Genomic DNA, 27,920 nt, shown 5'->3' with positions numbered 1-27,920 from the left:
GCTCTCTCTCCCTCCCTCCCTCTCTCTCCCTCTCTCTCTCTTTCTGTCTGTCCGACCGTCCGTCCGTATTTTCACCGCATCAGGGCCGCCCCTCCCTCACCCGCCGCGCCGCCCCGGCGCCGCTAAAGGGGTGACTGCGTCGGCCGACGACCCGGAGAAGCATGTTTGCCCAGCGAAATCCAAGACCCCAGACTCACGGCAAGTAGGAAGGGTCCTTGACGAGGAGATTAGTGATCATGGAGCTGGCTAGTTAATTCTCCCGGTCAACCCGAGGCCGAATTCGACTTCATGCAGTTTTGGCCCCCACTGCGTGCGTCTCGGTAGTCCTGAGGATTCCTGGGCGCTCCAAAACGGCAGGTGCTTGGCGTAAAGGAATGGCCTTGAAGGACTGACTACGACGATCCTTGGGGTGAGATTGAGGCCCAGCCTGCAGAGGTCCGTGGGACGGTAACTCGGCAACGTGTGTGAAGTCGCACGTTCAGGCAGGTGTGTGACCTGAGCGTGAAGCGTTCTGAAAAGAGGTTGTTGGGGGAACCAAGAATGTGGGGCAACAGTAACCTGGAAGGTATACTATGTCCGGCAACTTCCGCGTCCGTGCCAGCCAGAGAATGTGGGGATCGAAAGGGGTACACTAAAAGCAAGGGGCGAGATGCCTCTGTGGTGGAGCTCCCTGGACACTTGTGAAGGCAAGCCTTTCCAACCACGAACAAACTCAGCTGGCGTTTCAAGAAGCGCGGCTGTTGGGGGCTGGGACGAACACCCGCGGTTGCGCGGCAAGGGGATCCGGAGCCGGTGTTGTGCCGCCCAGAGCTGAGCTTGTGCCGCAGCTCGCGGCCAACAACCCAAGCTCGCCCTCCCTCACCCTCTTGGGCGATGTTAAAACGGGCACCAAGGACGTCAAACAGATGGGGCTCGAGCAAGAATAGCAGCTGCAGCAGTAAGGCAAAAGGCTCCTCCCGCTGATGCATGCATCCGCATCTGCATATCTGAAACATGGAGCATTGTTTGCTGCTCTGGCCTCTCGAAGATGTCGAGACGACTAAACAGCCCGAAGCACCCGCCAACCACAAGGGACAAAACATCGCCTAGGCCCGGCGGAGTCGAATCAAACTGCATAAAGCACGCGGGCCTGCGAAGGAGAGCATCTCGCGGGTCTGCGGGGTTCTGGGGGTCAGGGGGTCAGGGGGTCTGGGGGGTCTTGGGAAGTCCTGGGTCCTGCTCAGCCGGCACTGTGCTGTATTGTGATGTCGTCCGGAGCTGGAAGCCGGACAGCGCGGGGTTCCTGTGGAAACATCTCGATTCGCGCTATCTGCAACTGCCTATGATTAGATAGACATCATCACTCACAGCGGAGAAACCAACCTCAGCCTTTTGTTTTCCCAATCCCATTTACGAAACCCCGTCTGCCGAGAACAACACCCGATGAACCTAGGTGACAATGTACGCTAGAAGAAGAGAGGGGGCGAAAGGGGTATTTCATCAAACATGGAAAAGCTATACTTCCGGAATACGGCCCGTGCCGGACTTGGTGCAGAGTGAGCGACCAGAAGGCGCTCTAAGTGTTGCTCTCGATCGGGACAAACGTGTAGTTGAAGTCGAGCAGCCCGTCCAACATCCAGTGCTGAGGGTCCCAGAAATCGTAGGTGCTATCGTAGTTCATCCCCATAAGCGAGTTTTGGGTGCCGCCTCCCACCGCCGATCCTCCGCTGGGTGTAAGCGCGCCGTTGGACGTGGCTAGGCCGAGATTAGCAGTGAGACCCTGGGAGGCCGGAGCCAGCGTGCTGTCCAGATGAGTTGAAGAGGCTGAAGACTCATTAGCGGAATCGGGATTCGTGGGTTGCTTGAGAGCTACCGAGGAGTATCTTAGCCCGCACGATTTCACCGTGAGAAGGACGGGAGAGAGATGAGGGGTCAAGAAGCAGGCACGGAAGCTGCAGGATGTGTAGGAGGATACTTACCGTCAAGTGTACCTCGGCCTCGAGCTTGGTACTCTTCCCTCCAGTGCCAAATCGAGTCGAACACGAGACTCATGCTGTGTCGACACCGGACCTTCAGCTGCAGACTGTCATCGATTTCCGGATCGTCACCCTGAAACGACGGCGACTTCCCCTCGATCCTGGCACCGTTCCAGATTTGGACCATCAACTCTGCGAGCCTCCAATTCAAATCATTATGCACCACGCTGGTAGTGCGGATGGCTTGAATAGTCCTGTGAAACAGGGAACGGCCTCGCTCAAATTCGACCTGCTTCACGAAGAACGACCGCATGAGCTTGAGCAAGGCAAACCCCGCGGCGACCAACATCTGCTGGATGTAGTTTGTGGCGTATTTCAAGAGAAACTGGTCTCGTAATTGATACTGATATGCTTCAGGGCAGGTCTCGGGGCCGTCCAGGATGTAGTCGAGGTAGCTGGTTGTGGCGCGCCACAGGGCCATTAGATCGTCGAGATAACCCGGCGTCCGGCTGGAGTCAAAGAAACCGGCCAGGCGCAGATGAAGGCAAGCTGCTTTCAGATGGAGGTAGACGATCGGCGACAAGTTCTGCGCCACGATGGAAGCTTGAAGCTCGTTGAATTCGCGGCGGTAGACACGCATCAACATGGCTCGGTGTTCGTCGCCGGCAACACCCCGAGGATCACTGGCGTTGCTGTACATTTCTTTCGAAACCTTATCACAAAACCGTTCTATTTGCAACCTGGCCTCCAGTTCTGGGCCAAGCGAGTACGGCCCCTCGACGCCCGGTCGGATAGCCAGAGTCCAGTCGTACAAGGTCGAAGCGGGTTGGCCGTAGCCGGTTCCGATGGTCTGCGCGACGATGTTGCACACCGCCCACGTCTTGATACGGTCATGAAGACCTTCCTTGTTGAGCTCCACCGCGACGCGCGAGAAGTCATTGATGTGGTTGGGTCGATGCAGGCCGATGCCGGTGGCCGTCTTCATCATGACGCCGCAGAGGATATGCGTGGGATCAGAGGATGTCGTGCTCGTTGGAAGGGGCCAGGTGCAAAGTAAACAGAGAGCTTTGACGACGAAGTAGCTCTGAGGGACGTCGCCAACCGTGGCCCAGAGCAGCCTCGTCAGGGGGCCCGACAGCCTAGTGAGGATATTGGAGTCTAGCCCAAAACGTCTGCTAGCAACCGCTGCGATCGACCAGTAGAGCAGAGGATGCTGTTGATAGTATTGATCCGGCGTCTGGGCGGGGTTCAAGAACGGCAGGAATGGGTGGTAGTAGTTGAAAAATTGGCTGAACAGCTGGCTCTCCTCGTCCTCAGTAAGTCTGAAATCGTCTAGCTCGCGAGCGATGCGGGGCATGGCGTAGGAGCCGCCACGTTTGAGATGCAGCAGTGAAGAGACGGCCTCCTCGGATCCTATCAAGGATGGATTGCGGGTGTGTGTATACTGGCTCGCAACCACAGGCGAGTGAAGCTGAGACTGCATCGCAGAATTCGCCAGCTCGTCGTCTTCGTCAAAGGTAAACCCCTGAGACTTGGCAATCTGGACAGCGCGGCGGAGTCTCTCGATCTCCTTCTCCATCTCGGCATGCTTGCTTCGCTTGCCAATGCGCTTGAAGTTGGACTCAATCTTGCACTCGAGCTTGAGCCGGTTACACCGGGAACAGCTCTGAAAGGGTTCTTGAACAACATCGCAACGTAACTGGACGGGTCGGACCAAGGCTCAGCGTCAGCCAGGTGCACCAACAACCAGGATGCTCCGGAGACCGGAGGGAGGCCCAGCTGGGGAAAGATGGGGGGTGTTGGGGGATGTTGTGGGGGAACGGGGGTTCGAACGGCGGTGCCGGTGGGGGACACGGAGGCGGAGGCCGGGGCGAAGCGGAAGTGTGGCCGGGAGGGAGGGGAACGGGGAAGGAAGAGACCAAGTGACTCAACATGAAGCTGCATACCTTCTGCTGGCGGCACTCGTTGCAGGCGCGCTTCACCCCAGGCAGGCGGCGGCTCTTGGTGTCGGGAGAGGCGTCTGTCCTCTCGTCGTGGTCAATGTCCTGGTCGTGATCATGATCGTGGTCGGCAAGGCTGGCTGGGCTGCTGTCCAAGGTGCTCCGTTTGCGCTTGATAGGACCGCCGCCGTTGGCACCCTGGCTCCGCACGCCAGCCGCAAACTCGGGGCTCTCCATGGCCAGACTGGGCACGCCCCCACGGTGGGTGTTTACGCGTAAGTGGGTTCCCGACTCCCGAGACAACACGGGTCCGGAACAGCGCCAGATAGGCTGCCTGTGGGAGGTCCGGTCTCGCGGTTGCGATGAGAGAAGTTGCGAGGTGGAAAAGCCGATTTCCGGAAGGCTGGGTGTCTGGTGACTCTGATGGTCCCTCGCTGAAGCGGGGCTGGGGCGCCCTGAGCGGGGGTAGGCTGCGCACAAGAAGAATTTTTGTCCCGCTGGCCCCACGACGCGGGGCTATGATTGGATGCACTGCCGGAGTCAGCTAGGTACCATGTTAACGTTACCCCCGCCGGACCTGACCCGCCTCTTTGGTGACAGGGCGCCGATCGCTTCATTCCCCGACAAGAAACAACTCGAACACAACCTCGACTTATTGATCTCACGGTGACAGCTATGTACCTAGGTGCTATGTAACCCCTACGTCTTATTGCTTGGGGGTCGCGCGAAAATCTGATTCCTTGTTCTCATCTGAACTTCAATGGGCCGGGCCGCAGAATCGACATCTAACGCAGTAATGACGCCGCAGGCTCGCACCTCATTCACCTCCCAAATCACGAGTATTCAAAGTGCATATAGGCAAGTCCGAAACATGGTTCGGTTCATCGGTATTCTATTATTGCCTGGTTGCGGACCGCTCGGCGCCATTGCCTACTCCAGAATGATGCCTTCCGGGCAGGCACTCAGGCGATGGTAAGGTATCGGTGACCTTTCGTACTCCATCACCGAGTATTCGGCTTCTCCTGAAAATCTTGTGAGAGGTAGAGGTTGACCTCGGTGACACTAAACCGAGCGATTACCCGCAAAGCGAACAATAAGCTCGCTAACTCAAGGCTTCCTCATTTGTTGTTTGTTGATTGTTGACTGTTAGATGCTGAATCTGGAACTGCTACTAACTAGGCTGTCCTTGCAATGGTATTGATTCGAAGCCTACCTAGGTTGCTTGTGTTTGAGCTACCAAGCTCACATGCCTAGGTTGTGTATAAGACGCGTTCCTTGTTTGACCTACGAAATCAGCCAGGGGGGTCTGCACCTGAATTTGGTCGTCGGGCGCAATCATTCAGAGAACAATCTCTTGATTGACCTGGGCGCCGGCGACTCTCCTATGCTTCAGTTTTGCTTTAAGGGCTAAGACAAGGTTGACGCCTGCATTGGGGTCGTCCTGCTTCAATGTCCAATCCCGTCTTCGCAAACCGAGATGAACTCGTGCAATTGAGCGGTGTTGAACTAAAAGACGTAACTTTAAATCCTCGCTCGGATTGGATTAGGAACTAGTCAGCAAGCGTAGCTTTTCACCATCACCGGCTCACGGTCGCGTCCCGCCTTTCCCTGGTGCCAACCATGCTTCTGTCTGTGTTGATTTATACTGTCCTCTGAGCGGTCGGACCAGGGACGCTCGGTCGATATCGCATCTCGCCACAGCTACTTGGGAGGGCCGGAACGATGGTGTAACGTATAGCTGAAGTCCCGGTTTTGAAGCTCACAAGTTTTTCTTGCGCACCATGATCGGCTGGTCTCCGCCTCGACTTGTTTGGCTCATTAGCCTGGAGAACTGATTCGCACTCTCTCCCGTTTCCTCACCAGCCTCAACATCTTTCCTGTGATTTTTCAAACACTCGTTGACCGGAATGACCAACCTGGCTTGTAAGGGCCTCGATACCCTCCACTGACGAGAGATTGAACGTCTTGTCATCCACATTCACTTCGAGACGTTGCCACCACAGTGCTGTGCTCGAATGAAGAATCTGGACCCCGCGATCTGGCAGTAGCCCGAGAGGCTCGCGTGAGCCCCAGGCGGGGAAGGAGACCGCAATCAGGTGTCCCTGAAATCTAGGCTGTCCCTTTTGCCTGGCGTGACTGGTTCAGGTCCGACTCGTCCAAGCTCTGATGCACTCACAGGGTATGCCCGCGCGGCAACCACTTCTCAATCCCTGAATGATTTCGAACATGTAAGACCCTCATCAGCCGGTTCCAGGGAACGTTGATGGAGTGCCTATAGAGAATGCCGAATCACTGGTGATATGAGTCCAAAATACCGGTATATACCTGGGGAACGGCACCCGCAGGTGAGGGCCAACAAGTTTCGTCTCAATAGCCGCCGTGCTTCCGAGACCAACAGCCTTCCTTGCAGCCGCACGTTCCAGTCAAGCAACTTACTAGTTAAACATTATCAGCGGCTAATCAGCTTAGCACAAACGATCTGGTGATCGCTACCCAAGCCGAACTCGTTTAACGGAATACAGAACATCCGACTGTGGGCTCTCGACGGATTGACCACCTCCAATCATGTTGCCAGCTTTTCAGCTTCTTGATGGGGAGTAATTAATTGCATGGGTGATGTAAGCCCACCATGGCCACCAAGTCACTGGAACACGGGCACATGAAGAGCTTTCGTGCAGAGCAGCGAACAGTGTCGCCGTGTCATCTCCGACGGCATCCTGAATTCAACGCGAGGCTGCAAATATAGCAGTTAGACTTTTTTGGGGGGGGGGATTAAAGTAATGTCAGCTACTAAGTCAGTGAATGAGCGTGGAGATGCGAGGACGACGAAGCACAGCCCTTTCTGAAGTCCAGCGAAGTGATCAGGGCATTCGTACACGAACGTAAAACATTGAGCGTTTGTTGCGTGAGAGAACTCGATGGGCGGGGCAGCCGCGTCCTCACCTGAGGCCGCAGTCTAACGTGCCGGTTTGAGCTGAGTTCGGTTCTTGTGGCCTCTCGGCCGTGCTCAAGCACTGTTTCTCAAGCCAAATTGCAGAGAAACGCAGTGGACATAGAGGCCCGGGGCATCGAGCATGAGCCGGGGGTCTCTGTGGTCCGTACCTAGGTAGTTGCAACGGACATAAAGATCACTGTAAAGTGGCATGTAAAGGCAGGCTTTTGCCGATGTGGCCGATACCTAATTGCAACCAAACTTTGCAGCGGGTGCTTTCGTCGTGGAATTCTGGAGACTTGCGGGAGGCGGCCCGCACTTGTGATGTGGTTGGTTAACTGAGGTACCTATGCACAAGCCACAGTGGTGGTTGTGGGTGTGGTTGTGGCTGCTTCAATGACGGCACCCCCCTGATAACATTAAAAGTTCGTTTCCGCGAGCCACTCAATTCGGCCCCATTGTGCCCAGGCAACCCAGGCAACCACCCAAAAGCTGGGATCCAGCCTAGACAGGACTTTCACGATGGGCGCATCCGGATCCAAAACAGCGCAGAAAACTGTGCGGAGGTTTCCTTCCCGCGCTCCGGGGACCTCACCGGCGGCAACACAGAGATCGGCGCCGCGGTCAGCCACGGCTCGCTCCGAGGAGCAGCAAACCCAGCGGCCGCAAGCTTCATACACCAAGGATGACGGTTGGTTCTTAGTGGCGGTGCTGCAGATTCGTGAACAGTAGTCACTAACAGGACAGCAGCAATTCGCGCCGACTCGATCCATCACGACCGTCCCGATTCCATTAGCGCCGATTTTGCCGACCGACTGCGGCAGATGGGCATCGTGCAACCCAATCCGACATATTCGCCGTCATCTATCGCATCTCCCTTCCAAGATGCCTCCGGTATCAGTCAATCCTTGTCAACACCGCGGTTCCCGTCCTCTTCGAGCAACGCAACCCTCGGCGTCCTCGAGGTGCGGCGGCGGCTTGAAGCTCGGGCCAAGGACGAGCTTGAAAATGTGGGCAAGTCAACTGACACGGGCCGAGAGTTCCTCGACATCAGTACGGTGAAGCAAATCCTGCTGCGGCGGCAGCGCGGCGAGTCGGCAACAGAGATTGAGGCGCGCCTAAACCTCAAGCCAGGCGTAGTCGCGAGGTTGGGCCCGGAATCCGTCGTTGCCCCGGCATCGTGATTCAACCGCGAGGACGAAATACTTCTTGCATGACTAGCTGAGGGCTTGCTGCCAGCGGATGGTTGTACCGCCAAATCCAAGACCGAAACCCGCGAACCCAGCTTTAAGTACATATACCATTTGGACACCGCGGCGCAACGGATAATTGCCTGAAGTCTCTTGATAGCCTTCTGGGAATGTCTTTGCTCGCTACCAAGCGCAGTGGCCGCCATCAATTCTCAAGTCCGCTCCCGTCATGAAGCTGCTGGCGTCGCTCAGAAGGAACACGGCCGCACCTCGGTATTCCCGGGGGTAGCTGAGGCGCTTGAGCATGTTGGCATCTGGCCACGCCGTCCGTCGCTCCGGGACCGCCTCGAATAGGCCGTCAGTCATGGCCGTGACGATATATCCAGGGGAAAGGGTGTTGACACGGATGCCGTGCTCGCCCCATTCAGCGGCGAGATTGCGCGCAAGTTGCAGGACCGCGGCCTTGGATGCGTTGTACGCCCTGGCGAATTGTCAGCCGGTAGGCTAACCAGGACAGAGACGAAGAATACGATGACTGGGACTACTCACGGGCAAATCAGCCCCCTGTTCGCCACCGTCCCGCTCATGCTTGCGATCAGTACCAAACTCCCCTTCTGCTTGCGCTTGATCATCTCTCTCGCGACGGCCTGCGCGGTCATAAACACGCCCGTGACGTTCACCCCGAGCATCCTATCGGCGTCTTCTGCCGTGTACTCCAGCGCGGGCGTCTCCTGCTGGATCCCCGCGGCTGCAATCAGCCCGTCGATTCGGCCTTCCTTGTTCGCGATGCCGCCGATGATTTCGCTCAGCGCCTTCTGGTCGCGCACATCGACGCGGTGGTAGCTCATACGCGAGCCCAGCTCCGACGCCGCGCGCTCTGCCACGCGCGAGAAGTCGCTGCCCTCCGCCGGCTGGGGCAGCCGGTCGAGCGCGTGCACTACGGCGCCTGCTTCGAGCACAGCTTCAGCCTGCGTCAGGCCCAGGCCGCGCGCGCCGCCCGAGACTATGACGACGCGGTCCTTGAGGCTGAATTCGGGCAGGAGGGCGCTGCGGTTCTGGCTGCGCCGGTTCTGGGTCTGGTGAAAGGCTCGGGCGAGAATGATGGACGGGGAACATAGGGACTGGCGTGCGAGCATGGCGCGGGGTCCCACTTTGAGGGTGGTCCTTGGAATGAAGGAGGTGGCCATGGTGGAGCGTTAGTTCGTGATGCTTGCCGGTGGCGTTGGTGTTGAAGAGGGAAAAGGGACTCTGGAGGCGTTCTGCTGGTTTGGATATCTGGAAACCCCTCCCCGCAAATGCTCGGAGCGTTTATAGTGCGATTATTGCCGTATCACAACCGTTCCAGTCACAGAATTTGTGCTGAATGAGCTCAGGTGGCAGGCGTCACAGCACAGCTGGCGTACCCTCCTTATACCAACTGCAAAGGAGCCGCCAGACCACCGCGTTATTCCTGCCCTAGCCTGGGTAAGTCAAAGGAACCTGGAAGGTCGGATAGGGGAGCCCCTCAGCAGAACCCCTCACTCCAGCCCCCGCCTTCAATACAGGCATCGGAGGTCTGGGCGCCTGGATGACGAGCTAGTGCAAGCTGCCGCGTCAAGTCGCAAGTTTTGACCCCAGGCCGCGTCGAGCATTTTGCAGCTGCTTCGCAAGCCGACGGGGTGAGAAGGCCATCGAAACCGGTCAGCTCCGCCGCACGTTCCAATTGGCGCTCTTGAGCTGGGTATGTTACCCGATGTGGCTTAATCGCTATATCTTGCTGCAGTTCACATACAAGCGATGCAGTTCTGTAGCACGCGCGGAGGTGGAGATACCAAGCCATTCCATGGCTTTAAGCGTCGATCGGGTGCGTGGAGAGGCGACCGGAGTTTCCTTTTTTGGATTTCCGAACCACTGCGAGCCCGCAGCAGCCGACGATCTTAACCTCTTCCATGGCACCGGGCCAGCTTGAAGAGGAGCGTGCCGGCAGGTGGAGGACAACTTTGATGACAGAGAGAGCAAGGCGCCACCAGACAAGAGGGCTTGGCTGCGGGGAATGTTCCACTCACGAAGGAGAACAGCAATTATCGTGTCGGTAGTTGTGTCGACACTAGAGAGCTGTTACATCCATCCTCAAGCGTAACAACAAATGCGTCTCGGAAGCCAGTTGCGAACAGGAATGACAATCACTTCCTCGGTACCGAAGTCCAAATCGGGTGCCACATATCGATCCGTGGCAAAGCCACTTATGTATGCAGGTCCATGCGATTGGTTGCCGGCGAGAGCTCCCGAGGTCAAGTCAGCTGCAGGCGGCCATCTCCAGTGAAGGTGTGAGTGGTCCCTCCTGCACCTGTTCAATTCGAGTCACCGTCTCTTCTAGGATATTTGCGTCTCCCCCCCTCCACCCCTCCCCACAGAGGTGCCAGTCCAAGCGAGAGAGCGGGCTACCACAGTAATCCGGAGCATGGAAGCACGTACACCGGTCTCACCTTCGCACCTTGTGCGCCTCTACCTACGCCTCTGTATGGCCAACGACCACAACGGTCTCTGGATACCAATGGGGCGTCGCATACCAAATACATCGTATGTGCCGGATGCGTTATCAAGCCTCGGTGTGTTGGCTTGCCTCGTGTATGCAGCACACAGTGTAGAGTAGGGTCGCAGGTTGTAGGTCAAGGAACTTGACGCCCTCCCTGATGTGTGGAATAGTGCACGGCAATTCAACCCGGTTCCTTGCCAGTGGCTTACTTTGGTGTGATGGGTAAGTTAGACCCCCCTGCTGGGTAGTGGCCGGGGACATTACAGGGGATGAGCGTGTTTTGTGGAGCCAAAAAGTGACTTCGCAGTGCGGTTGTGCCAGAAATTGACCGTAACTTACAGAAAGCTGACCCTAGTCGGAACCTGACAGGGGTGTCAAACTTTTGCTCGCAACCGCAGTAAGCCGGAATTCGGGCAAGGTACACTACCTAACCGCCAACAACGGCGTGCGCAGCGAAGATGCAAATTGCCTTCAGCGCACGGCAAATCAGAGAAAAGATGATGAAAAAGAATGTTTCCCACAAGAGCCGTGCCTGGCTGCCAGGCGCGGTTGCTGTTTATGGCAACCCGAGCTCGCACCAAGCACTTATGCCAAGGGCAGTAGCCAGCGAAGGTGATTCCAGATCAACCGCTGACTCGAGCAGTCTCCGACCTCCCTTTTTTTTTTCTTTTTCCCTTCTTTTCTTTCTTGTTTTTTCTTTTTTTCTTTTTTTTATTTTATTTTCTTTTTTTTTTTTTCACAAGTAAAGCATGGCAGGGCGAGACGCACAACGTCGCATCGACCAAAAAGCTAACGGGCGCACTTGGCTCTGATCTTCGTGCTCCGGTTGGTGCATGAAGAGTTACCAAGGCGGAACGGCTCGACTAGCCGAATCTCCGGCCACAAGTACACTAAGCATGCATCCGCCGGCAGACCCACGCCTCCGTCGAGATCTCCAGTCAGGTACGTTCAACCCCGGATCGGAGATCGCCATGGTTGCCGCATCGCCTCCATCTCCCCAATTCCCAGCCGCGTTGCGGAGGGAAGTTGCCAACACGAACATTTAGCGTTGCCGCAAAACGCATTAACCACGTATTGTAAGCCAACCGCTGCCATGAATGAAACCTGCCCGCTCGCGTAACTATTACGAAAGGACCCTATAACGGCACTAGTGTGCGCTTCCTCTCTCCATGTTGGATTTCCCACCTCCCCAACTTCCGGCGCCGACTCGTTACATGGGATAGGTAAGAACTGGCCGGTTCCCAACTCCATTGAAATGACAAGCGAACAGCGCATCAGACGATCCGGCACTTCGCGAATGCTAATTTGAACCGCGGCTCCACTCAACAGCGTCGTGATGCGTGCGCATCGGCGCATCTATGGCGCCACCGACAGGGCTTCGACCGCTACGCTAGTTCTTACTCCCGGCATCGCCTGCTGATGATGGAACTGCGGCGTTCTGGCCCGCCAGCAGTTCCGTAGCCTCCCGAGCATTGTCCACAATGCGCCTTCATGCCCACTAAGGCACGGTGACGTTGTATGTACGGAGGACCGAGTAGGTAGCCGAGAAGTTGTCGGATATCGATGGACGGGACGCCGATTGGAGGCTCGCCAGCCAGGTGCGGCTGCCAGCCCGATGCGCTGCGCCTTACCTCCGCATGGAGGTACAGTTCTCCGTACCGTGTGGTTAGACCTAAGTGAATTCAGCTCCGCCGACCTTCATAGTGTACACTAGTGTGTCTAGAACCGTTGTCCCAGCTTTGATGCCTTCTAGAAATTTTCTCGAAAAATCGCCCTTGCCGAACCTTCTCAGCCATTTTCACCAATTCCTCCCGTCGGGAGCGGATGTGCGGAGGACTTGCCAAAGAGAGATTGGCGTAACGGCTGAAGCGTGACTGTGGGTCAGTCGGGAATGTTCGGGCTGCGGAATTTGCCAGGGCTGAGTCCATTTGAGCCCCACTGCGGCATGCATGCCGGTGATGCCGGTACATGCACACAGGACATCATGGGAATCGTGCCCGTAGCATGGTCATCACCAGCGGGCGCCAAATTGTGTCCAGAGACACCGCGTCTTCGGTTTGTGTGAATGGAAATCAATCTTTCCCAGTTTGGATCCCCAGCTGCGGCGCTCGAAACTCCGCGGATCAGCGCGATATCAAGCACGCGAGCCCTGCCCCCCAACCTTCTGGAACGTTAGACTGGGGAGGTATGCACGGAATACATGGACCTTAACTACTCCGTACTACACTACTACACTAAGGTCCACTATACGGAGTGAATGCATGGAGAAGTGGCGTGGGGTCCGACTAGTGTCCACTGTCCACACCATCAACATCCCCGTCGTCGTACGAGACTGGGGTGCCGAGGTGGAATTTTTTTTGACTCGCCACGGTACCAGAAAACGCAAGAAGGCGGCATAAACCAAATGAAGCAGAAGCAATCGGAGAGATGGTCCACTCCTTGGCTTCAGCCCGTCGCGGTGATAAAACTCCATGGCGATCCAGCCGCCCGCCGGAAGAGCCGTTCGTCCCTGCGTTCCGCTCACTCCTCTGTTTGTTAATGTTCCTTCGCGGCATCCGGACCCAAGAGGCATTCACTAAGGTCAAGCCATGGCGCTCTCATACCAGCAGTCAAAGCTCGTCAAGGACACCATCCCGGCGCTTCGGGAACACGGCGAGAAGATTACGACCATCTTCTACAGAAACATGCTGCGAGACCATCCGGAACTGAACAGCCTCTTCAACAGCGTCAACCTGAAGACTGGGCGGCAGCCGCGGGCCCTGACTTCGGTCATTCTCAGCTTCGCCTCCAACATCACCAACATCAGCGAGCTAATTCCCAAGTTCGAGCGCATGTGTAACAAGCACTGCTCGCTCGGCATCCAGCCGGAGCACTACGAGATTGTCGGCAAGTACCTGCTCAGAGCCTTTGGCGAGGTGCTGGGCCCTGCCATGACCCCCGCCGTATTCGCCGCGTGGGAGAAAGCGTACTGGTCCGTCAAATCTGAGTTCTTGGCTGTTTCCCCAGACAGTTCCTCTGCCCCCCGAGCTGCTCCCGCTGTCCCGATTAAGGAAGGACTAACTCGTATTGTCAAAACAGGCTGCTGGCCAAGATGTTGATCGGCCGCGAGGCCCAGATCTACAAGGACTTCGACAGTTGGCCATCGTGGCGCAAGTTCAAGGTCGACAGAGTGATCCCCGAGTCGGACGACATCTACTCGTTCTACCTGGTGCCGCTGGACGGCAAGAAGCTGCCCAAGTTCTTCCCCGGCCAGTACGTGTCGCTGCGAATACCCACGCCCGACGGCTACATGCAGGCGCGCCAGTACTCGCTCAGCGAGTCCTGGAGGGAGGACTACTACCGTATCAGCGTCAAGCGCGACGAGGGGGCGCTCTACGCCAACTCGGTCTCCACGTCCTACTTCTACCCGGGGCTCGTGTCTAACATGCTCATCGACCACATGACACCCGGCTCCACCGTCGAGCTGTCCCACCCGGCCGGCGAATTCTTCCTCGACGTCAACAACACCAGCACGATGCCGATCGTGCTGATCTCGGCCGGCGTCGGTGTCACGCCCATGGTGGCCATCGCCAACACCGTCGCCCAGACCCAGCCCGGGCGGCCCGTTTCGTGGATCCACAGCTCCCGGCACAGCGTGCCATTTGCGGAGCACCTGGCGCAGCTGCAGCGAGAGAACCCCAACTTCCGCACCTGCATTTTCAAGACACGAGTGACCAGCAGCGACGTCGCGGGCGTTACGTACGACTACGGCTGCCGCATGGACCTCGCCAAGCTCGACCCGCAAGACCTGCACCTGCAGAACAGCGGGACCGAGTACTACATCTGCGGCCCGGAGCAGTTCATGCTCGACATCTCTGAGTACCTCGAGGCACGGGGCGTTGCGGCGGCGCGCATCAAGCTGGAGCTCTTTTCAACGGGCGATTTGACGCTCAAACACAAATGAGGAGGGAGTTGGATGATGGACTGGGGCTTGAGATGACTTGAGGAGTGTGTTGTGCTTGCGCCAGTATTCTTTTTGCTGTTATTTGAAGGGCTAAACGGTCAAGAGCTCACGTCTCAGGGCACGCATATCGCGAGATGAGGATAGAGATTTCGATACCCAAAATAGACACTCGGTTGCTTGGATATCATTGTCCTCTCGATAGAGAGAGCGATGGCGTTATGAGATGCCATCGCGGGACACGGAATGAGGGGACGGCGTGGTGGGGATGGGGTGTGGGGATTGGGGGTTGATGCATCAGGTACGGAATACACAGCGACAATGCCTTTTCCTTTTTTTTTTCTTTTCTTTTTTTTTTTTTTTTTTTTTTTTTTTTCATGCGGGCGAAAGAGGTTAAATTCGACTTGTTGGATGGTAGTTCCCTCTATTGGGGTTTTTGAGGCATTTGCTTGATCTCGTGGACACAAGCACACACCACCCCGGTGAACCTGATCAACCTGTCCGCCGAAAGACGCAACATCTCCTTGTCACCGCCCCAGATACTGTTGCATGTTCTAGACGTCCATTGTCATACCACTTGTCCTAGCACCGACCCCGCCGGCTTGACCACCTGTTCACGCACTGGAAGAAAAGGGGAAGCACCAAACTCAATGTCGAGGTGCCTGCTTTGGACTGTGAGTAACAGCTTACAGGACCGGGTAACTGGTAAATTACCTAACTCAACGTGCCATACCATGTGCCAGGGTTGTTCTGCTGTCTCCTTCGTGCTACTTCCGTGTCCTTCCAGCATCTGTCCCTCTATTTATGAGTTCATGAGCCATGGGAGGGCCTGAGCCAGGGGAGGGCGCAAAGTTACCTATCCATTCATGCTTTACAGGGCACGGTAACGTCAGGCAACAACTTTTGTAGAAGGTTTGGGGCAGAGAACAGGGCCCGTATTGCCGAGACAGATGAGGGGGAGGCAGGGAGCTATGAACAGCCACTGCTGCCGCTCAACGCCCGTCAGCTCAGAAAGGGAAGGCTCAAGACACGCCCTGGGACCAAGGAGCCACGCAACTCTCGCACAAGGAATGTGCAGAAGTGCACCATACCTGCCAACCAATCTGTGCATCCAGCGAATGAGTGTCGCCTTGAGCTGAGGAGATTTGTTCTTGTCGTCCTTGAGCGACTGGCAGCCGCATGCCAGGCGCATGCCACCCACATGGGGCCGGCCAGAGCGGGTCTTCAACCATCAGGCGGTTACTGACGTCGAAGCTGACCCCACGGTAGGCTCCGCCGTGTGCGCCATTCCGACCAGTGTGTTCTTTCCCGTTTAGACAAGCACATGTCACGCCTTGCAGTTGCTCGCCTTGTGACGGAACTCAGAGGAAATCACCATTAAACCGGGGCTAGCTCTTCTCCTGAACCACTGGAAGCCGAAGCCGTCATTTACAGAACAAGAAGACGAAAAAAAATGGAGAAGGGAAAAAGAAGAAGAAGGAGGGAAAGGGCGGAGAAGAGAAGAAAAGAAAAGCAACCGCTCGTACAGACGGCGACGACGTTCTTGCTGAGCAACCGTTTGCTCGTCAACCCAGAAGAACAAGACGGCAGTCTACCAAGGCTCGAAGATCCCATACGTCTCGTCCTTCAGTCTTCTGATGTCTTCGTCGGTTAGCGGCGTGCAGCCGCCGCAGGCGCATCGGAAGCCGTAGGTCGTGTACAGGTCGATAGGCGAACCGCCGTAGTTGAGCAAGAGCTCAGTGCCCGCCGGGACGACGTCTTGACAAATGGTGAGTGAGAGGACGCCCCGCTCGTCGTCAAATACGTACTGGACATTCCGCACTGACGCGCAAGCATGGTTGAAGCGAGAAGCGATCTCGAAGATTGCGATCCCACCTGGGACGACAAAGCTGCTTCAGTCAGAATAGAGATCCGGGACCACGGGACCAGGACACTCACGAATTCAGGCTTTTGATCCGTTCGACCCTGCTGAAGGGGTCCCCATCCTCGCCGCCGTGGAGGCTCAGGTACACCCTCTTCGCTTCCTCGGAGAGGCTGTGATAATCCGGCATGAGCCGGAAGTGGGTGGTGCGCAGGATCGGCTTCTCCACCAGGATGGTCTCCCCCCTCTTGAGCTCCCTCACCGCGAAAGCTCCCAACCCGCCCAGTCTTGACGGCTGGATTCTGAAGAACTGCTCAAACCCCGCCGCCGTCTTTCGGTCCGCCGGGGACGGAGGCGGGGCGACGGGGTACTCTTCGTCCCTAGGGTCCCATCCTCCGGCAACATCCTCGTCTTGACTACTGGAGCCGCCACCGCTCGGCGATGTTGCTGCCCCGGAGCCTTCAGGAGTACCCGTGATGGCAGGCTCGGGGAGCAGGGTGGGCTCCGGATTCTCGTTGCCTTCTCTCCGGGGCTCTCGCTTTGGTGGCTCCTGCTTGGAGGACCCGATGGACAGCTGCGAGATTCCGGCGGCGACGCTCTCATTGGAGGGAAGTGGCATTGCAGCTTCTGTCTCATGCTGAGCGCCAAAGCCGGCAAAGCAACTACGGTCAAGGACAGACTGGTCGGCTTTCAAAGATATGAGAGCGGCGGCTGGAAGGCCCGCCACGGAACTCTGCGTCGTGGACATGCTGAGGTTGGTCTTCTCAATGGAGTTTGATGAAAGCTCAGATCGTGTCGGCTAACTTTAAGTGAGTGTTTGGTTAGGAGATGCCATCAGGTTGTCATGGTTGGTGTTCGGGTCACTCACTGCTGCTGGTGGCTGCGAACTAGCGGAAGGCTTGATCGCTGCACTACGTGGTGCTCGAGAGAAAGTGGTCTCTTTCCAGTGCAAAGCACTGGATCTGTCTCTCGTTCTTCCTTCTGATGGGAGAAAGGACTCGTTCCTGTGCCTTGCTTCGGCAATCGGTCGGGATTCAAGAGAGCGGTCGCAGTCCCAATGTTGCAGCGATGGCGTCGGGGATTTCGAAGAATGCTGGAGGACTGGAGGAGGGTCGCTTCGTCGATGTTTGCTTTGCAGAAAGCAGGAGAGACGAAGCACCTGTTAATTCTGGTTGTTTTTCGATCACCTTGGGCTGGCTTGAGGCAGAGATGTTGGCTCCCAAAACCGAAGAGGGGGGAGATGTGGAAGGTGGTTGTTGCTGTGACCAACAGGGGAAGAAAGAGAGTCGGGGCGGGAGCTGAGGGCATGTGCTCGCAGAAGAAAAACTCCACGAGCCCCGAACAGCAACACACTCACGGCAGGCAGCTAACTGAGGGTGGTTCTGCTGAGCTCAGGGGAGTAAACAGACTTCCCACCTTTGAGTCCGGGAATGGACTTTTGAGTCTGCTCGTCTGGTGAGGACCTTTCCAATTGGCTCTTCCCAAGCAGAGATGATCGATAATGCGTGTCAAGACGAGGGCCAGCTGTTCAGAATGAAATTTTCCAGCTGACGCGTGGCGTGGCAGACTGATGGCTTCTCCAAAACCAGAGAAGGGAAGGCACGAGCGAGTTCGTACTGCTCTGGTTCTCCTGGGCTGCTTCCAGTTGCAATGCTGCGAGGAAAACGGGAGTATCGTTGTTTTTGAAGCACCTGGGAGGGAGAACCAGGTGGAAAGAAAGCTGGATAGCCTGGGCAACTGGCCAAAGACTAGGAGGAGGACTGCATGGAGACGAAGGGCGAAGGTTCAGGCTTTTGCCCCTGTGAAAGATGGTGCGGCTCTTCCAGCCTCTGTGACATACACGGCAAGGAAGACGCTACAACGCGTCCCCGTATGGTCCGTATGGTCCGCGTATGGGACCTGTTCAGGACAAGCGAGTGCACGCAGAGAACGCCAGCATAGTGCAACTCTCCACATCGAATTCCTGCGCAGCATGCTTATACCACGGCCTTGCTTGGTCTCAAAGCATGCGCTTGCCAACGGGATATGAAGCCAAAGCAGATTTGCAATGAAATCTATTCTCCAACCACCCTCTCTCTCCCTATGCACTCCATATGCATTCAGAGCATCCAGCTTCTAAAGTAGCAGGCTGTTAACAACTGTCCAGGAACAGAGGGCTGATGTCGCTACCAAGCAACGGTGAAGAAAGAGCGAAATCTCGACAACCCCTCCGCACCTGTTCGTTCCTCTAACCCACTTCCTTATGGAACAGAATTGGTGTGAGTACCCTGCGCTTTGCCCCGGCCCTCAAAAGCATGCTGGAGCTCCCAGAAAAAGGTTGAATGATTTTGCATTCACGATCATGTGGAAGAAGATTCACAATCTCAAGGACGTTTCGGTGTCAAAGCAGTTCGCTACTGGTCTTTCAGTAAGACATGCAAACGCTCTTTCCCCACAATGTCTTGCCGGAGTCGAACTATCTGACCGGCTTGCTTGTTGTGCAGTTTTACGCACATGCACGCACACTTCCACAGTCATACAACATTCCCTACAAGGACAAGCCTTCACTGTCTCGCCCCCTTGCACAATGTGTTCTCTTCTCGTACCGAACAGGGCACTTTTGCCACATGATATGAGTACGAAGTACAACACGAGGTCGAGACGACTTCTTCTGCTTCCGTGCTCGAAGTTGGAGGATAACAGGTTGCTTGCCGCGTTAAATATTTCCTTCTCTCACAAAACTCTTTGGGCGGACACGGGACAGGGCCGAACATGGCGAGCCTTGGGGTTTCTCAAGTTGGACTTCACACCATGAGCTGCATTCATTGCAAGTCTGACGACAGTGGTCACACAGGGGAAGATGCAAGTGGAAGCACAAAAACCGGTATCTGGGATGTCGTGTCAAAGGGACGCCTTGGCTGGACTGTTGCAATTGACGCATCATGACACCCGAGGCAGCAGGATCTAGGATAGCTTTTGTCCGAGGTATATCGTTTCACAAGAGTGGCGCGCATCCCTTGTGACTGGGACGGATCTCAAAACGATAATAGTCTGCAGAAATCCGGACCCTGTTATCCTACGCAGCATTAGATGAGGAGCTGGGAAACAGGCACACAAGACGAACACTTTGGACTCTTCGAAACCTGCGAGAGAGGCGTGCTATTCGAACCTTGCCAGGGAACCATTTGAAAAGGACGTTTTTATCAGAAGTTCTTTGAAGATGTTTCTCCCTTTCATTCTTGCCTTCGCACTCGCCTGCAGCGGCACGTCTGCCTTTCCGATACCATCTTTGATTTCAAACCACGGCATGGTCATCACGCCCCTGTTCAACACTCCGCTACCGCCTCCTCCATTTGCTTTAGGGAATATCTTCGGCGGACTGGTGCACCCCGCTCGACGCCAGATGATCAGTCCTGCTAAGAGCCGCAGCCACATAACCTATGGACGGGTTGCCGTGCTCAGCTCTGATTCTCTACGGACTGTCAACGTCACCGTCACGGCAAAGCCCATCGCGACAGCTCCAGCATCAGCTGGTCCCACGTCCTCGCCCCTTAGGCCTGGCACCAAAGCCTCTTCAAGGACCATAACTTGAGAACCAGCAATGCATGCAAGCGGCCCTTCGGTTTTCTCGAGGCCCTCCTCCAAACCCACCTCAGGAACAAGGTCAGCATCCCCAACATACGTCACTGCCATTGGCACCACTATTCTTTCAACAACTTGCGGAGGAAATAGCATGGCAATGGAGCGGGCAGGCACGGTCACGATATTGGAACTTGTTCCAGTCACTACCAGGTCTTGCCTGCCGTGACAGTCACCGGGCTGCAGACACTGACAAACGTCGTGGTACTTCCAGTGGAGCAGAGCAGCAGCACCACAGCGATGCCCAAGGAGACCCATCTACATTCTCGGTGTAAAACCTGCCACCGTTGGTCTCGCTGTGCGCGGCGCCAGCCAGACTGGGCCAGTTACGGGCTGGTCGCTGGGGTTGTTGAAGGCGGACGCTACAAGCCGTTGATGGGCATTTGAAGTTTCGTTACTTGTCTCTTTGTCGTCTGTTTGCATCTCGCGGGCCCGTGAGGGCTGACAAGTCTAAAAGGGAGCAAAAAAAAAAAAAAAAAAAAAAAAAAAAAAAAAAAAAAAAAAGGGGTGGGGGGTGGGGGGGGGGGGGGGGGGGCACTAACGGCGGGTTTCAAATTGCTATAATCACCAGATGGAAACCACGCGCTAAAGGTGAAGTTTTGTTATTGTCGTTATCAGCAATCACATTGTCAATCAAGATTGAGGAGCTGGCGGGGAAGGGGTGGGGATTGGCGCGATTAGCGGCGAGGGGGACAATAAGCCGGAGGAATAAGCGGTGCTGTGACTGGGGATGGTTCGTAGCCGGTTGTTCAAAGAATGATGAAGAGGGAAATTGAGGCATCTCTGGCAGATGGAGAAATGTGAACTGGTGCGGACCTGAGCCTTCGTATCTCACTGTGACTTTAGACTCAGCGGATCACTTCTCCTTTTGTTTCTGGAGCGCAGCCACGTTCGCTAAACCATTCACCTGGAGGTCTCGTACTACAAGGTGGTTGTGGAAGAGCGACTGTAAGTGCGCGAACCTGCACAGCGAAAGGCTCGCGTGTGCTGTCTGATTACCGTCACTAGATCTGCGCGGTTCTGTTTCCAAGGTGCCCAGCCCCTTTCGCAAAGCGTTGATTGTTGTGTGGTGTCCTTGGTGAGACAGGGAAGAGAGTGGACAGAGAAAGGAATAGAGGGAACTTTTTTTTTTTTTTTTTTTTTTTTTTTTTTTTTTTTTTTTTTGCCGCATAGTCAGGCCACCCAGGTGGAAGATTTCTTGCCACGATAACTACAGCCAGAACGGAGAGGAAGGACGGGAGGGGCAGTGGTCGGTGATGTTTTTGTGGGGACGGGACAACAGAACGCTCTTCTGTGAACGCTTTCTGAGTGACCTTCCTTCCCCCTCTCCCGCCTCCCCAACCAGCTTTTTCTGCTCTACGCAAGGGCAAACTGCAAACCAAAAGGAGGGAGCTGCCGGAGCATCTGCACACAGGCAGGTGTGTAGAGAGGGTGCGCGGCGCTACCTCAACGAAAGGTGGTTTATGGGGCAAGCCTGGCCCGTGAACTTCTTTCAATAATAGGCCGAAAAGGATGGAGTGCATGTAGCGCGCGGAATCGTGTATCTGACAGCACTCCGCTCCTCATTTTCCCTTCCGGTTGGTCATGATGAATCTCGACAAGGAAGTGAAGAGCCTCCCTATGGCATCCCCATGCCTTCCAGTAGTGGGGATACCCTGATCACGGTAGTGTAGTGTAAATGTGGTGTGGCAGATGGAGATCGACGGAAAAAAGATGAGGCAGCTCGGTGGCGCTCGGAATTCGGTTCCCTGTTCCTGGGCTCGTCAAAAGTTAGCTACCGTTCTAGCAAGAAGATTTTGCGGCCAACTTCAAGGCCAAACTTAGCAACGGGATCGATAGCAAGCGGGATGGAGGAAGACCTCAAGGCCGGCTCAGAACGCGGACGGGCCCACGGAGATCAGACTGCAAGCTGCACCGGCGATGGAGTCGAGTAAGAGAGGGAGCTTGTCCGAGTGCGCAGCAGGTAGGCCGGGCTGATTGATTGTATGTTGCGAGGGGGCGCTTGCTGGAAGGGACGATGGCCGCAGAAACGAGCTGAAATCTGGCGCTTGTTGGGAAGGAAAACGGTGGCTCGTTGGCACACGTAGCCAACCCAGCCCAGTCGTGCTCGGCAAGGCGGCCAGCTGCTAATTATGGAGCCTCAATGCCAGCGCGCTCATCTGGGACTTGTGATTCTAGAGATCATCAAAGCTGCTTTTCTGCAGGTATGTACCCGTGCGACGGGGGTAACCTACTGATAGTTATCAGCATTTCATCGCTGGCCAGCATGTCACAGAAACGGGCCCGTGGATCGTCATTGAACAAAGGCGCGTCGGTGATCGACCTGGAGATGCCCGAGGCATTAGTGTAGTTATTCGATTTGCGGAAGGACATTCGGAACGACTCGCCGGGCATTAGGGGTCCCACCGTCTGCCGTCCGCAACCCCAGTACACTAGCGCTGGATAACTTTCAATCCGCCTCCAAGAGGATTGCATCACGCCCGATTGGCTTTTGCATCGTCGATTCAATTGTGCCAGGGAGGATGCGGTACCAAAACTCAAGCACACTACTAGGTAATGTCACTGAGGCGGCCTGCCAGCACTTGGCCGTTTTCCCTCGTGGACATCCGTCGTGTCTTGAACCTGAAGAAGATCAACACGCGAGTCTGCTCATCCAGCGCTTCACACAACACTACGGCCAATCAGCGGCGCATCGAACTTGAGCCACCCGTGGACGGCCTTGCAGCAAAAAGGCGCTATTCCCAAAAGCGCGGGCTGAATTTCATTGGCCGGCCAAAGAAGACCGCGGACTTTATGCATTTAGTCCGTAAAACTAGCGCCAACGGGTGGGTCGAGCGAACAGCTTCGGCATGGTGCCCCACGCCTGCGGCAACTTACGGAAAGTGGGTACCTCTGGAGCACTGCGAGTATGAACCTGGCAGGTTAGTGTGTGTAGTGCACATGGACTGGGAATCATGACTGCGGTGTGCGGCAAACAGCTTCGGGGCTACGGGGTTTGCTGCGCCGTTGATTTGCTGCGAAGTGTGTATCCTTACCTGCGCAAGAGCTAGACCGCACCGTTGTCCCTTGGCCCTCTCGGACTGACGTGGCACGGCATAACACTCCTGGGTAGCTGTGGACGAGAGAAAATGCCAAAGCAGCGTGGCCTGGGCAATGGGGAAATAGGTGACTGAACAAGGTACGTTTTGTGATGCCAAAGGCACGACGCGCAACGTCGAGTTTGTGAGTGAGGCATTGAGGGCATGTTGGTGTATCGATGAAGGAGCAGGCCCCTTCGGAACACCACACAGTTCACAGTTAGGAAGGCGCTTGGCCCCATGCCACAAAATGCGCTCGAGTCACAAAGGCTGCGCAGCCTACGATTTGATTGGTTACCGAGAGTTTGGATACACTGTCCGACACTGTGCTGCGCAGCCGATGCTGGGCGCTGGTTGGCTGAGGCTGGTCAGCAAATCTCTGCCAAGAGCCTGTTCACTTGGTTCTTTGTGACTTTGGTGACTTTGAGGTGGTGGCTGCCCTGCGCTCTCATAGGGCGTCTGCCGCTGCGCTCCTGCTGCCGCCAGACTGCACACGACCCTCCCGAGCCATGGGCCTTGCGGGGTTCCTCGCGGGTCCTTCCATGTTCTTCCCGTTTTCCGATCAACTGATGCGGCCTATTTCCGTCCTCTAGTGTACACTAGGTAGCAACGCAGCCTCTTCGGACACACAGACGGCACAACCGGCGGCACAGCCGGGCCTGGCTCAGACCCGCATCGCAGATCGTGCAGGACCAGAGTCCAGTGCCCCAAGACTTTTTCCACCCCTGAAAAAATGCACTACGTGTATTGTGTGTGCGCACCCAGCCCGCGCAGGACCTTGCCTCCGCCGGCAATGCACCGCCGTGGAGGCGGGCCAGCCGAATTCCAGCAACATTGCAGATTCGAATCGACGCGCAGGCTACGGAATACCTACCTAGTGTGCACGAAGGCAGCCAGGACAGGATTGATGCTCCAGGGACCTCCCACCCCAGTCAACCGCTGCCCCGATCGGATCCACTATTCCTCGCTCTGAAAGTCGTTTAAAATCACCTCTTCCATGCAAGGTAAATTGCCAAGTACATACACTATACAACGTAACGTTGGGGTTTCCAGTTGGCTATTTACACTACCACCAACCGGCCTCGAGCAGCCAGCGTGACCGGCCGGGAGACGCCGTCTACGAGAGGCGGCTTCGGGGCCGAGAGTACCCATTGGAAACACGGCTTCCCTCCACCCTCCCTCGCTCGCTCGCACCCCCCAAACAGCTGCGACCGCGCGAAATTCCCGCGGCACTCATCCTCCAGGCGCCCCAGAACGTTTACTGCTTGAAACCGTGGGGCCTGTATAAGATTACTCCCCAGCGCTCCGGATCTGGCTCAGGGTGCATAAAGTGTGAAACAAACCGCAAGGACGCCTCGCTTCAACGTCTCTCCCTCCTCGGCTCTGTTCGGGATCCAACATGCTCTGCGAGGGCCGGCCTTCTGAGAAGCAGCCGACCAGGGGCGGGAGTGACTGGACTTCAGCGACCAGGGTCCAGAGCCTTGCCGAGAAAGCTACCCACTTAGCTTCGATTCTCTTCTGCAAGTCTCACACGGTGCACCGCCAATCACCCGCGAGGACACTACACTACACTACACTCGATTGAGCTCGCGCACCCTGGGGTGCTCGGGCAAGCCCGGCCGGCGCTGATACTGTCCGGTCACCATTACCCTCTCCCCCCTTTACCCCCCCCCCCTCTTCTGGGGTGAAGTTGCTTCCCCCCGGACGGCTGGCCGCGTTCCGAGTCTGTCAGATGATCTCCCGACTCCCTCTTCTCTGCTCCTCCGCTTTCAAGCTCACCTTGTTTACCGGACCACTTGGAGCCAGAGACTGCGGCACTTGATCCTCTCAGTCGCGTTCTTCGCGGAATTGCTATCGGCACTCCGTCACCATCATACCCGCCGGTGGTCTTTGCCGTATCAGTTCGGTCCTCTGCCCATTTCCCGGGCTCCTGCGTCGCGGTCGATTTGAGTTGCGGGGCATTCAGCAGCTTACTGTCTGTATTCGCCTCGGGTATTCCGCGCCCCCCTGCCGACCAGGCTGTTTCCTGACAGGGCAACAAGCACGGCGCCTCCCAGAAGCCGACCTGATAGGCGGCTTCCCTCACCCAGTGTTGAATGCCGTCAACCACAGTGCTCTGACTCGGCTGCTGGAAACACCCGTAGTGCAGCGACGGGACCAGGCCATCAGGGAGAACGGCAACCACGGCTCGTTATCTGCCGTGGCTTCCCTCACTCCGCCGCGACTTTTCCCCCCTTTCCTCTCCCAAAGTTGACAGTCCTATACAAGAAAGCCCGCTGGTGTGTTCCCTTTGCATCGTCTGCTCGCACCACGTCAGTGCCTAGGGCTCGATCAAACAACCCGTCTCCATCATGGATCCGAACCGTGACTTGTCCTATCACCACGAGAGCTACTACTTGTCTCCGTTGTCAGCCAGGTCTGCGCTAGAGACGCGCTCCTCTTCCGTCTCTTCAAACTCGTCCTCGACTTCGTACTCGACTCCATTCAGCACCGTCAGCGCCCCTCCCGGCAACATGTCACGGGCATTGTCGCCGGCATCGGGAATTTCTGAGCCGGGGTCAGACTCCCTCGTGTACGCCAGGAGTCACTACCCGGGACCAGCCCACGATCGTGCGCATCAGACCCAAGGGCTGCCGACGTCGTTGATGCCGAGCCCCTCGCAGTTCGAGCTCTCCGCGCCGCTCGCTCTTTACCCGCAGATCCAGGCTCCGAGAGCCTTTTCGCAAAGCTCTGCTTGCGGCGGATACCTGGTCGCCTCGCTCCCATCGCAGTCATCCGACCTCTCCTACCAAGCATACGCCCAGCCTTATCCATCCTTCGCGACGACGGCGCCTGGCTACCATCCCTCGCCGGACTTGCCATCCTACCAGGTGCCGCGGCCAACTCGCCGCCAGGCCGTGATGAACAAGCCCGAGGCGGCCAAGAAGCCCAACGGCCTGAAGCTGCTGCAGCGGCTGCCGCCCTGCGTCGTTGCCGAGATCCGAAAGTATCTCACCTGGTATCAATGCTGCAGGGCAGCCCAAGCCTCTCGATGGTTCAGGGAAAACTTCCACCCGGACAACCTGCCTGATCATGTCAAGCTGGAGGGCATGCTGTACGCAGAGCAGTACTACGGGCGTTACGGCGAGGACGAGAAGCCCGAATCCGGCAGCGCGAAGAGATGCAAGGGCAAGACGCCGCCCTGGTTTGCCTGCTACCATTGCTTCAAGCTCAAGGGCTTCGACCGCTTCGAGCTGTTTAAGTGGGGCAACTCGTCCCCGAGGCAGACCGGCGCGATCGAAGACGGCGGAGAGGGGGCGAGATCGGCCGGCCTGACGCCCCCGGCGAACCCGCATTACGACCCCACATTGACGAGGAGCAGCCTCGCCGGCGCGGCCGCGAGTGACGGCCGCAGCGGCCTCGGAATCACGGCGACGGCGAACGGCCCCGCAGACGACGACGGCAACATGGACCAGCGAATCCGGGAGACCTGGGGCGTCCGGCGGTTCTGCATCGACTGCGGCCTCCGGAAAGGGTATTACCGCGCCCTGGACTTGATCGAGCTCCACAAGCCCCTCAAACCAAACGAGGCCGTCTGGGTCTGCCGGTGCTTGAAGTTCCACTGGCGCCCTCATGAGACGAAATGCTTCGATTGCCACGCCATCGTTCCTCTTTCGTCGCCGTCGAGGAGACGGTGATGGCCCGTCGCTTGGCTTGGGGCTTCGTGCCAATGCCCTCCGCCTGCTTGGAAATACACCATCGGTTTTCTTGGCTGTGCTGATATCTGGACACTCGATGTCGCGACATAATCATCAGGTGGGTGCTTCCCCCCGGCTTGGTCTGCGTCTGTGAACGTCGGCGACAGAGTTGTGCTAATTAAACCGACAGCAAGCCCCAGACGAGCACCAAGTCGAGCAGGAACCAGCTGTCAAGCTCCCTACAGTCACTTGAACCGCCGCCTTTTATGGTAGAATTTTTGATGGTGCAGTTCTGAGCCGGGTGGTGGAGGCGGGAATTTTCGGGATTGACGTCCGCATAGTGTTTGAAAAACACGTTTCAATGTGTCTGTTTATCAACTACCTAGTTACCCAGCATTGGAGTCCGGTTTGATCTCTTCCATTTGACAGGTATTGGCAACTTGTCCTGGGGCTCCAGCCCCATGAACTTGGATAGTTACTCGCTGTCACTGTGGGTTAAAACTTAACGCTACCGAGCAATGCCATGTGCCTTCGGCCAAGCAAAAAAAGCACTGTGCAGTGCGAAACACGAATGGGCTGAGAATGAACGAATAAGAACAACCCAAAACTGTCCCGCCATCCTCCTGCCTTTCTCAGTGCATAATTCCTCGTTGTCCTCTGATGTCGTCGGCGGAGAAAAGGATCCGCCCGTCACCGCTTTCTTCCCCTTCAAGGCTCCAACCGCCTCCTCCTGGAGGGCTGCCACCGCTAACATTAATGGGCTGATGGCAAAACCGAAGGCAAATCGACAGTGCCTGCTCCCACAGCGCCAACTGGCGCCTCATCAAACTGCCCGGCCAGGTGTCATTGCGCGGATGATCTTGCCAGGGCTAACTGGGCGAGCTGCCGTATTATCTCGAGTCCCGACAGGCTGGTAAGCAATCAAATCGAGCCGTTGGCTGCTTGTTTTGACGCCGTGCAGCGGCGCGGCCGAACAAACGGAGCTGTCATTTTTTTTTCCTCCATTCTCTTTTCTTCCCGCACATTTTCGCGTCTGAGGAGACGGCCAACGTTGCATGTTGCAGCTGCAGAACGGCGCTTAGTTAATGGGCTGCAGCCACTCGATTGAACGGCTCAGGGGTTTGGGCCAACGTGCTTGTGAAGAACCCCACTCGCCGGCCGCCTCGAGAAGAATTTGGGACAGGGTTGAGGAGAAGGGGTGGCAGGGAAGGGCCC

The 27,920-nt window shown here is 56.5% G+C and overlaps 6 protein-coding genes across 6 annotated transcripts; 3 read left to right on the top strand and 3 right to left on the bottom strand.

Moving 5' to 3' along the window:
• Positions 1-1,174: 1,174 nt before the first annotated feature.
• On the bottom strand, positions 1,175-4,309 carry THITE_2121261 (uncharacterized protein). Its single transcript, XM_003656475.1, has 3 exons — positions 3,902-4,309; positions 1,959-3,654; positions 1,175-1,803 (listed from the first exon to the last, which is right to left on the bottom strand). The coding sequence occupies exons 1-3, from the start codon at positions 4,130-4,132 to the stop codon at positions 1,556-1,558; spliced, it is 2,175 nt and encodes a 724-aa protein (XP_003656523.1). The 5' UTR covers positions 4,133-4,309; the 3' UTR covers positions 1,175-1,555.
• Positions 4,310-7,535: 3,226 nt separating this feature from the next.
• THITE_2121256 (uncharacterized protein) lies at positions 7,536-8,105 on the top strand. The gene has a single exon (XM_003656474.1). It carries the CDS (start codon positions 7,652-7,654, stop codon positions 8,009-8,011), a length of 360 nt encoding a protein of 119 aa, XP_003656522.1. The 5' UTR covers positions 7,536-7,651; the 3' UTR covers positions 8,012-8,105.
• Positions 8,106-9,362, bottom strand: THITE_2121252 (uncharacterized protein). Its single transcript, XM_003656473.1, has 2 exons — positions 8,567-9,362; positions 8,106-8,498 (listed from the first exon to the last, which is right to left on the bottom strand). The coding sequence occupies exons 1-2, from the start codon at positions 9,202-9,204 to the stop codon at positions 8,201-8,203; spliced, it is 936 nt and encodes a 311-aa protein (XP_003656521.1). The 5' UTR covers positions 9,205-9,362; the 3' UTR covers positions 8,106-8,200.
• Positions 9,363-13,609: 4,247 nt separating this feature from the next.
• On the top strand, positions 13,610-14,597 carry THITE_2121250 (uncharacterized protein). The gene has a single exon (XM_003656472.1). It carries the CDS (start codon positions 13,624-13,626, stop codon positions 14,473-14,475), a length of 852 nt encoding a protein of 283 aa, XP_003656520.1. The 5' UTR covers positions 13,610-13,623; the 3' UTR covers positions 14,476-14,597.
• A 1,466-nt stretch (positions 14,598-16,063) lies between these two features.
• THITE_2091683 (uncharacterized protein) lies at positions 16,064-17,081 on the bottom strand (the record flags this gene model as incomplete). The annotated part of the gene is made up of 2 exons (XM_003656471.1): positions 16,064-16,361; positions 16,411-17,081. The coding sequence occupies 2 exons, from the start codon at positions 17,079-17,081 to the stop codon at positions 16,064-16,066; spliced, it is 969 nt and encodes a 322-aa protein (XP_003656519.1).
• Positions 17,082-24,625: 7,544 nt separating this feature from the next.
• Positions 24,626-27,005, top strand: THITE_2121245 (uncharacterized protein). Its single transcript, XM_003656470.1, has 2 exons — positions 24,626-26,823; positions 26,906-27,005. Exon 1 carries the CDS (start codon positions 25,380-25,382, stop codon positions 26,703-26,705), a length of 1,326 nt encoding a protein of 441 aa, XP_003656518.1. The 5' UTR covers positions 24,626-25,379; the 3' UTR covers positions 26,706-26,823; positions 26,906-27,005.
• Positions 27,006-27,920: the final 915 nt, after the last annotated feature.

The sequence above is a fragment of the Thermothielavioides terrestris genome, chromosome 5 (genome assembly GCF_000226115.1).
Source record: "Thermothielavioides terrestris NRRL 8126 chromosome 5, complete sequence".
In the NCBI taxonomy this organism is placed as follows: Eukaryota; Fungi; Ascomycota; class Sordariomycetes; order Sordariales; family Chaetomiaceae; genus Thermothielavioides; species Thermothielavioides terrestris.
Note: the sequence above shows the minus strand (reverse complement) of the source record. Positions and strands in the feature narration are given on the sequence as shown.